General features: G+C 31.5%; 1 protein-coding gene across 1 annotated transcript; it reads left to right on the top strand.

Moving 5' to 3' along the window:
* The first annotated feature begins 888 nt into the window (after window positions 1–888).
* On the top strand, window positions 889–7,420 carry LOC145252315 (protein GVQW3-like). Its single transcript, XM_080111727.1, has 3 exons — window positions 889–930; window positions 6,333–6,390; window positions 7,068–7,420. The coding sequence occupies exons 1-3, from the start codon at window positions 889–891 to the stop codon at window positions 7,418–7,420; spliced, it is 453 nt and encodes a 150-aa protein (XP_079967853.1).
* The last annotated feature ends 3,361 nt before the right edge of the window (window positions 7,421–10,781 follow it).

The following is a 10,781-nucleotide window of genomic DNA, read 5'->3' as shown; positions in this document are numbered from 1 at the left end:
AGCACCTTTGAATTAGCCAATATTATTCCAAAATTTGAATTAGCCAATATTATTCCAAAATTTGAATTAGTCAATATTATTCCAAAATTTGAATTAGCCAATATTATTCCAAAATTTGAATCAGCCAATATTATTCCAAAATTTGAATTAGCCAATATTATTCCAAAATTTGAATTAGCCAATATTATTCCAAAATTTGAATTAGCCAATATTATTCCAAAATTTGAATTAGCCAATATTATTCCAAAATTTGAATTAGCCAATATTATTCCAAAATTTGAATTAGCCAATATTATTTCAAAATTTGAATTAGCCAATATTATTCCAAAATTTGAATTAGCCAATATTATTCCAAAATTTGAATTAGCCAATATTATTCCAAAATTTGAATTAGCCAATATTATTCCAAAATTTGAATTAGCCAATATTATTCCAAAATTTCAAACACCAAGAAAAAAAGATTCTTGTAGTGCTGTGTAATTCGATTGAAAAATTTAAGATAATACTTTCCTTTTTTTTCAGATACGCATTAAAGATGCCACCTAAACGAAATAGAAACAAAACTGAGGAAGAATAATTCGAAATATTGGGAGCAAATAGCCTAAAGGTTACTTCAATTCGCTACAATGAAAACGCTTCACATAGAGAATTACGCCAGAAGCACAACAGTGTACGCCAGAGAGAGAAAGATTAACAAATTTAGAAAGAGCAACCCAACATGTACCTGACAGAACTAGACATGATGCCAGGTTGTTTAAATTCATCACAAGAAGAAATTCACAAAAAGTACACGAGGTACTGAGAGAAGCAAGACAAAGAGTAAATGAAAAAGATGTAGAAAAAAAAGACGTAAATGAAGTTAGTTGAGAGAAGTTGCAAGAAGATATAATGACTCAGAAACCGAACAAATCTTTCACCTATCCCAAGGGCGTAAGCGAGAGGTTGTAAGGAGAGAGGGAGTATGACTTTGCCCTATCATAGGACAGAAAAGACAACGAATGATTGCTTTGAGACAACAAGAAATTACAACAGAAAAAAATTGATTTACAAGAAAAATTACTTTGTAATGAGGGGGTCAGCGGTGAAATATAAAGGACGGACCCCTGGTTATTGTTGTTCTTCTGGTAAGGTGGTGCTTAGTAGCTTTCCACCAAGGTCTCATTGCCGAAAGATTTGCTTTCAGGCAAAGGTCCCATCTCTAAAGAGTTCCTGCAAAATCTACGCAGTTACAACAACTGTTTTGCAATGACTTCATTTAGTCAGGAATTGCAATGGCTTCAATTTTTATGTGTAACAATATAAATGTCAACTTTGATATAACCTATTTGCCTTAAAATTTATAGTTGGATTTCAGTCATTTCAAGATGCAATTAAAACATTTTAAGCACCTTGAGCAATAGTAAGACATACGAAATCCACTTAAAGCAAGGTTCCGTCTGGGAGAGGGTGGGCCACCATGCTTTCTCTGTACCAGCTCGGTCGGGCTGAAGTAGTTGCTCTGGCTAGAATTCACTACCATCCAAAAATTTCAGCCTTATGTCACATATTTCCCAGGAAGGGGAAGTAGATTTTTGTTGTATTAAATTACTCTAATGTGTTTTATTTGAATGTTATTCGGATAGATACGAAAGAATTGTGAATTAATTTTTCAGATGATAGATAAATGTATATATATCCATTTTTTACACATATATCAAAATTTTGCGCGCACACACACACACACACACATATATATATATATATATATATATATATATATATATATATATATGTGTGTGTGTGTGCGTGTGCGTGTGTGCGTGTGTGTGTGTGTGGAGGTATTAAAGAAGTGAATTTTCTTTTTTTAGTTAATTTATATTCTTTATGAAATTATTCCAACGTAATCCACGTTATATATGTTTTTGCTATATGCAAATGTGTTCAAGTGTAAACTTAACTATAAATTGTTATTTAAATTTCAAAAATGATCAAACTGAAATTACCATTTGCAATTTGAATTAAATAATGCTAATTAATATTACTACTAAGGAAAATTAGAATATCGAATAAAATTACAAATGAATCGTACAGAATATTAATTTCTTAGAAAGTTTTTATAATATATATATATATATATATATATATATATATATACATATATATGCAAATATAGTTTCTGTTCAGAATAGTCATATATATAATTTGTAAATATTTTGTTGTATCACTGAAATAAGTAAGGCCAATGTGTTTTGTGAAAAAAAAACGTTTGGCAATTATTCATTTGGATTTAAGCAATGTTTATGTTAATGATATCCTAGTGAATTGTATTCTTATCTATAGAACGTTATCTTCATGCATGTTACAATATCCGTATGTATAATATTCATTCTTGAGAGGCGGTCATTCTATGAGCTATATTTAGTTTAATTTAGTTTTTTTTTATTTTGAAAGGGTGAAAAGGAAGCGAAAGCCTTCTAAAACATTTCGATACTTCCGATTATTAGAAAATTGAACAATATGCATTAGACACCAATGAAATAATATTTCCCAAAGTTTAAGGGTTTTTAAATTATTTTAAAATAAGGTCCTAAACATTCTATGTTGGAAAATCTATATATTTCAAATTGGCATTAAAGTTCACTACCTTCTAAGAACTCTTAGAATTCGAAATTTTATAATGGATTCAGATAAAGCAGTAAATAATGATTTTAAACATAAGGTTTAGTATCGTTATATTTTGATGCTAATCTTCATAAGGATGTATAAAAGTGATGCAAAACGATTCATTTCAGGAAGTCAATTTAAAACTTCCTAGAACGAATATTATTCTAGTACCGCATTAATGTTTTTATTTCTTTAAACGATTGTTTAGTTTGTTCTTTTTCACATTAAATGTTTAAAGCATGTTTCATGGTTAGGATCCCATCATAATACGAGTATTCCATTATTATGTAGTATAATGCATTTTCTCCCGTTAAACTTCAACTTAGACACTGAGAATTTATACTCTAAAGAATATTGTCTTTTAGGTATTTTTTGAATCAATTTTAAATCGAAGATTAAATTTTATCAATCATTTTAATATGAATATAGGCCATTTTAAAAATATGCATTCTCCGTTTTAAATTTCAAATTCAATTCCAGTCATGCGAACCGTTCGGGTTGGTAAGGCGTGTTCAAAATGATAGGCGAAGTGTTAAGTGTCTAATATGGAAATTATTCTCCATATATAAATTTATATTCCAATCGTTCCACGAATTTTGTTGCCATAATTTGGTAAAATTGGAAAGTTTAAAGAAATGAGAGAAAGTAAAAAAAAAAAAAAAAAAAAAAAAACAGAAATTGTAAGTCCAGGAAACTTCTTGGTAGTTTTTGCAATGTTCATTTTCTGATATGACATTAATAAAGCAATAAGTTTCGGTCAAACTGAATGGCAGAATATAACTGTATAGTTATACTAGCGGTACAAAATGGATATGCAGTTACACGCTCCTCAAAGGGGGATTGAAAATAATTAATTATTTATACGCCGTATTTATATTATAATATATTTATGAATGCATGCAATGCTAAATTATACTTACATTTATACAGATTAGACATACCTATGACCAATTAGATTTTAACAATTACTAGTATTTATTTATTTTTATTTCATTCATAAACGGAAGAATATATACGATACTACCACTGAAGATAACATTTAAAGATTTTACATTCATCTGAAATAGTATAGAAAATTGAATTGGAAATTAAAAGAAAGTAGAAAAGCCAAGAATTAATAGAAGTAATAACATATATTTGGCTTCAGACAGACACTAAATCTCTATGAGTAATAGATATAGAAATACAATGATTCTTAATTATTCTGTTATAGAATTGAAGGGATTTATTATGTTACTATCTAATTTACATACGTGTTTATGGTGTGTATACGCATCTGTAAATTGGATACCAAACCTACAACTGAAAAATGTCTGTTTTCTCTAAATATTTCTCGGGACGGATTGAATCAACATAGCGTAAGGGGCGGGAAAATACATAGAAAAAATAGGAGATTTAGTCAGTTAATTATAATTACGGTCCATGAAAATAATTAAAACTGATTTTTAAGCTAAATAACAGAACTAAGATATTTTAGCAAATTCAAGTGTATGCGATAAAAGCTTTATGAAAAGAACTGTTGACTGATATACCTATTATATATATATATATATATATATATATATACATTATATATATATATGTGGGGGGTTGTGTGTGTATGTGTGTGTGTGTGTAGCTTACATAATATCAAGTAAAAAAACATATACACTATAACTAGTAAATATTATTAAAGTGGCTAAACAATATTCTTATCCATAGACTGTTTCATTTTTTTCTACTAGGAATCATTAGTATGAAAGCTGATTGCTTTGCCGGTGACACGTTTCGAACCCCTCAAATCCAAGTAAACATTTTAACATTTCCTTTAACACTTAGGCGCAGTGATTACATCGCCCTATCACGTTGAAGGAAGAAATCTAAAATCTATTATGTCTAAATAAAGGCCTCATACAGAAGTCCGTCAGCAGCAAATGTTCAACAACGTGTCAACATTATGCATTTAAATTTATCAACCCAAATTTAAAATTCTAATGAAACGACGGTCTTAGTATTAAAAAGGTTAGCAAATATTACGATAACTACAATTAAATTCTTATCCACAAACACAAGGGTTTTATCATTTTCACCTGGAGTTATCAGTGTGGAGGATGATTGCTCTGTCGACCGTATGATTCAACACCTCAGACTGAATTCAACATTTTAACTTTTTTTCTGAACGCTTATATATTTATATCTGTCTTCCCGGAAATGATGTTTCGGCACTGTATGACACTCTTTTGATATTACAGTACCCCTTGAGTTTCATCCAGCGTGCGAGATGCAATTTCTGTAGGGACAGATATGTAAACAGTGGCTGGCGAATGCCAGACATAGGCGACAAGATATTGGTCCCATTTGTGTGGATTGAAAACCGACGGTGCCGATGTGTTTCTGATCTCCTCAAATACGCATATAAATAGACATTACGCCTTTATTTTTTAAAATATTCTTAACAATTGACTACTCTAGTGGTGTTCTCTCAACCTTATTCACACACACACACACACACTCACACACACACACACACACACACACACATATATATATATCGTTATGAAGAGAGGGAGGCTTCGAGTGAGAGAAAGACAGTCAGATAGCGATAGAGAGGAGGTGCAAGAGAGGGTGTTATAAAACAGATTATTTTTGTTAGATTTAAATTCTTCACACAAAATGGACGAAGAACTGCGTGTTTTGATAGAATTTTGGCTAAGGTTAAAACGAAGGTTGAAAGTCTTGAAATATTGGACAGAATTCCTTGCCATGACAAGTAATACCTAACCCACAATAATTTCAGGAATTAAGTGTTTTTCTTTTTTTCGACTCACTCTATGGAATGTTGTTTACGTAGAGCGTCATACGACTCCCTCATTATGCCTACTTGACGTGACGATGTTCTCTGACAGAACCACCCCAACGTGTTGCTGCTAAAAGAAGGGGAGATTGCTGGCGAGATTATGACAGAGTTGGTTTCTCGTGCCCCTGTTTGCCTAATACACGGGCACCGTGGGCGGAGTACTATGACAGTCTGTATAAACAAACATCGAACATTAAATAAATACATTGAAAAAAAAACAGTAAAAATATTTGTACGCACATTCTTAAGGGATGGGGATTGACTACAAAAATTGTATGATAGCCTGTCAAAAATATAAAAAAAAAATGTCCGCTAGCATTTTGGTCGCAAAAGAGGTGATCGGTGCATAAAAACAAGAAATACTTATTAAAAATCACTGATGGATATATTTTAAAGTCAATGGAAACCAAAACATGGGCTTTTACAAGTACGAAAATGTACTGATCTATTAGTTTTTCATGCAATTCACCAAAAGATTTAGAGATTCTAAAGAATTTTTAGTTCAAATCGTAAGAACTTTTAGAATTAATTCCTTGTACGGTTGAGTGTTCCCCCCTGTAATTGTCAATTACCTCCTAATATGGGAAAATGCTACCACATGTGAGGATGCGGTGCACAGAGCACTCGTTACTACCTGAGATTGATCTCTTTTTCTTTAACCCCTTTTTCACAAAAGAGACATAGCCTTGATTATTCATAATCGATCCTAAATGAACAGGTACAATCTTCTATCTGAATAAGGGTGAGATGAAGTACTTCTGCAATATCTAGAAAAGCATACTTGATAGCACTCGTTTAGACTAAAAGACCGACTTTGCAATCTGCTGAGAATATTTTGTAACTTTTCTAACAGCCTTTTTCTGATGGAAGACGCATTGCTTGTCTTTCTCTTCCCTATCCTTATTTACACGGTAAGTTTCGATTGATAACCTTAATAATCTCTGGTTTTCATTTAACGCCAAACATTCATCTGCCTAAAACATTCATTTCTTTCTTTGTGTAAGACTAGGCACCGCCAAAAATGGCCGAAAAATCAAGTTGTTGTTGTTTTTTAAAACGAAATTACATTTATTAAAATCCATTATTTCTGAGTAACTTTTTTTCCAGAAAGATAAAACCCTGAATTTTATCATATAGAAAACAAAATAATGTAAAACTTGTTCTACTATTTTTAATTAAATTTTAAATGTTAAATTTTCCCAAAAAGTTAACAATTGACATTTTTTGTCTTGCACAAAAAACGTACATAAATATTTAAAAAAAAAAAAGGGTTTTGAAATAATTAATTTATTTATTTGTTGTCTAAGATTTAGGATGATTTTCTATGAGAATATGCAAAAATATTATAATATAAGTACCTGGATTTAAAATAATTTCACTTATTCATATAGGCAACCAGTTACTTCGCGTCCATCTAGAGTCTACAGGGTGGTCAAAAAGTCAGGTAACATGTTAAAGGTAGAAAAAACAATATGATCCATTATAATCTCTATTCGTTTAATATTATTTGTTTAAATATTTGAGTGTAATATATAAACTTTAATTTTAAATCTATGTGTTGTGTCATTTATATTCTTCTTTCTTTCAGGTATAATGGCCACCCAAAAGTTAACAACGCCGCAAAAGGTTGCTATTGTAAGATTGTACACTCAGTACAATAAAAATGCTGCTGAAACTGCTCGCCAGTTCTCTACATTGTTTCCTGGCTTTACTGTAACACGAAAGCATGTAATTAAATTAATTAGGAAATTTGATGAAACCGGTTCTGTTGTTGACTTACCTCGGTCAGGAAGACCAAGAACCGGTTGGTCTGATGAGAATATTGCTACTGTCCAGGCAATTGTGGATGAAACACCCAAAACATCATCACGAAATATGGCACGCCAATCAGGAATAAAAAGGGGAACAATTCTAAACATTTTGAAGAAAGATTTAAGTTAACAAAATAAACATATTTCATGTTTGTTTCATTTTATATTTCAATGTACGGTACTTAAATATACGTGTATTGCTAATATCGTTTTTCTTTAAAATGTTACCTGACTTTTTGACCACCCTGTAGATCGACAATGTTTACGTTTGTATTTGATAAAAAGCAAACTATGGAAGACCAAACAGGCCAAAAAAAAACTTATTTTTCAGTGACGAAAATTTCAATATATTATTAACGCTGAGGCTGGCCAGTACCAGATAGGTGACCATTTATATGAGTTTGGTTTTTAAGGTGTATGTGTGTGAGGGCCAGGCTCCCCAAAATGGGGGGAGGCAATTTAAAGCAGAATAAAAAAAATTATTTCAGCACCTTTGGTCCACCGTAGTCGAAAGGCGGCAAACGTTTTCAAACTTATGCTATTTTTAACACAAAGGGCACAATATTTATCGAATTGTTTTTTGTTTTTTTTGTATCGATTCTTCAAAGCATGCCCTGTTTAATAATGGTCATGCATTATTCGGCTCGCTAAAAAAATGTTAATTTATTTATCAAAGATTTTAAAATGGCTTTTTTCGTATAAATATTAATTTTTTTTTGTTTTGCTTAACTTAAATTAATTATTTTACTTAACATATTCACCGAATTTCACACTTCAAAACTCAAAAGCGGGATAATTAAACACAATCGAAGTTCTGATATTCAGACGTCAAAATAAGGTATGCAAATAATTTTTTTTTAATCTATAATTTTGTCCCTTACAACAACACAATATGTTGTGTTCAGTTACAGATGATTATTTTAAGCATATTTGGAACCCCCTCAAAACAAGGGGGGTTTGTAAGCAAAAAAATATATATATATAAATATCGTTTATGAAAAATAAGTACACTGTTATAAAGTTCATTCTTCTCTTAATAATCGCTGAAAATTTCGTATTGATCGGATAATTGCCTGATTTTTGGTAGATTTTTAAAAAGACAGTCCGTCAAAAAGTACTTACCTGCCCCCCCCCAGTTTTGGCGGTGCCTATGTAAAACAAACCAAACACCACTTTTATTAACAGACGTTCTTTACAAGAACTTTTTAACTGTAAACATAATAACGCAAGTGTGGTTCTTAGCTGATTAGAGTCGAGTTCGTTTTCAAATCAATCTTTCAACTTACGTAATCAAATTCTAAACATTCTACTCGTCATTTTCAATCTTCTCATATCATTGTCCATAATCAAACTGACGATCCCATACACCTTCATCTCCGACATGTGACGTTTGTAATTAGTAACTCATTCGGATAACAATAAATAAAAAAAATTATGCTTGGACTAAAATCTCGTAAGATTACGGACGTTAAGCGATTTTACTCCTGGTGATGCTTAGATGGGTTATCATTTGTGAACACCAGATTCTGTAACCAAGTAACTAACCTAATTGTTAAAAATCTCAAGAGATAATGCAATCAGTAAATTTTTACATGGATTGTTCGGTAATTGCCTGAATGAGCACCGAATTTTAAAACCTTTTTAAGTTAACAAATATAGCCAACTACATGCATCAGCAAAATAAACGGATGCATCTTTTTTGCTATGAGATCATTATTGTGCAGCAACCACACGATACAATTGGTTGGCGATTTCAAATAATAAAACAAATTACACATTAAAAAACAATATTTATTTTTTGGATTATTTTTTATACTTCTTCAGGGGCCTCTTGTCGAACTTGAACATCCTCATGTCGAACTCGGAAATTTGCGCGGAGGTTCGAACGGAACACTTTATTTAATATACTGGTGTAGCTTGCCCTGGTTTCATTAGCCATGACCGAGCAGGAGTCTGAAGAAAGTCCTTAGTATCACTTTAACTGAGAATTGAACCTTCAACCTCTAATGAGTTTTATGGCACAAATCCTGAGTAAATACTCAACTCTAAGTGCCAATTAGATAATGAGCGCTTTAAGAAGGTCGGAGGTTACAAGGGCCGAAACATTGCGTGAATTACATCTAAAATGAGAACAACAATTCTAATACAAATTATCAATTCTCATCGACAACATATTTGAAACATAAAAAAAAATAATAGTTTAAAACGGCAGATATATTTTTAACTTGAGATTTGGTTCTGGATTGATTCATGTAGTATTTATTATAAATCAGGTTAACTTAGATTATTTCATATTATCCAGAAAGACTAGAAATATCTTCTTTAAGGATATGTGTTTGGTACGAAATTAATAGTAAACTGAGAGTTTCGGAATATCCAACCGCATTTCTCCCGAACCATTATTACTCAAGTCCAGAAACAAGGAGAAATCAAAGACGACCGGAGACAATGCTTAGATGAGCGGAGAATGGCTTTATTGAAAATATTATAGCTCGATCTATCTTTTAAAAAATAGCGTACGAATATTAGAGTAGCATGTAGGCTTTATAAATTGTAGAATGTAATATTAGATTAAACTAATGTGATATATATATATATAGTAGCATCCAAAACTAAGGGGCAACATTTTAAAACTTAATATTTGTTGGAAATAACAACTGTGAAAAGCTGAAATTTTGACAACTAGTAGTCTAGTCGTTATCATCCATAATAACAGACTAACATTTGAATCATTTCCAAAGGATAGAGCAAGAATTATAACAATTTTTTATTTATTTTCAAAATAGGAACTTTCAAAAGTAAGGGAAAAACAATGTAAAAGTATGCTATACTCAAATGTTTTTTATTTCCTCTAAAGAATAAGTCTTACTTAGTCATTTGTAAACATTGCATCAGCCGGCACCATGGCGAGACGCCAAAAACTTGATTACTCTGTTAGACAAACTGTTGTGAAGCTACACAAGGAAAAGTACGTCTTTAAAGAGATTTCAGAGAAAATGAAACTTCCAAGAGTGTTGTAGGCAGGGTTGTTAAATCCTACAATGATACTGGCAAAAAAACAGCAGACCCCGCAAAACTTCGGCAAGAGAAGATCAAATAATGCAGCGTATGTCATTAAAGGACCGTTTTAAGTCTTGCACAGAAATTAAAAGGGTTATGAATAGTATCTCATGTGTTTATGCGTCAAGACAGTCCTTTTCTAGACGATTGCAAGAAATAGGGCTTTTTAATCGAACCCCAGGGAAGAAACCACTTGTTAGTTCGAAGATTAAGAAGAAGAGATTAGAGTTTGCAAACAGGTATGTAATTTGGACAAATGAAAATTGGATAAAAGTATTTTTCAGTGATGAATACAAGTTTAATTTATTTGGAAATGATGGGAAAAAAACAATGTAAAGAGACGTGTTGGTGAAAGATTAAGTGCAAAGTGTACTACGAAAACTGTCAAGTTTGGGGGCGGAAGCGACATAGTATTTGGAATGTTTTCTAGC

The sequence above is a fragment of the Euprymna scolopes genome, chromosome 29, assembly GCF_053919585.1.
Source record: "Euprymna scolopes isolate OS-2025 chromosome 29, ASM5391958v1, whole genome shotgun sequence".
NCBI classification, from domain to species: Eukaryota; Metazoa; Mollusca; class Cephalopoda; order Sepiida; family Sepiolidae; genus Euprymna; species Euprymna scolopes.
This window is presented reverse-complemented; position numbering and strand designations above follow the sequence as displayed.

What these genes read in the sequence shown, in the direction of transcription:
- LOC145252315 (XM_080111727.1), top strand. Translation starts at nt 889, where the DNA reads ATGACTCAGAAACCGAACAAATCTTTCACCTATCCCAAGGGC. An exon ending in CTTTCACCTATCCCAAGGGC is followed by an intron (nt 931 to 6,332) that starts GTAAGCGAGAGG and finishes CTTTTCTAACAG; the next exon opens with CCTTTTTCTGATGGAAGACG. An exon ending in TCCCTATCCTTATTTACACG is followed by an intron (nt 6,391 to 7,067) that starts GTAAGTTTCGAT and finishes TCTTTCTTTCAG; the next exon opens with GTATAATGGCCACCCAAAAG.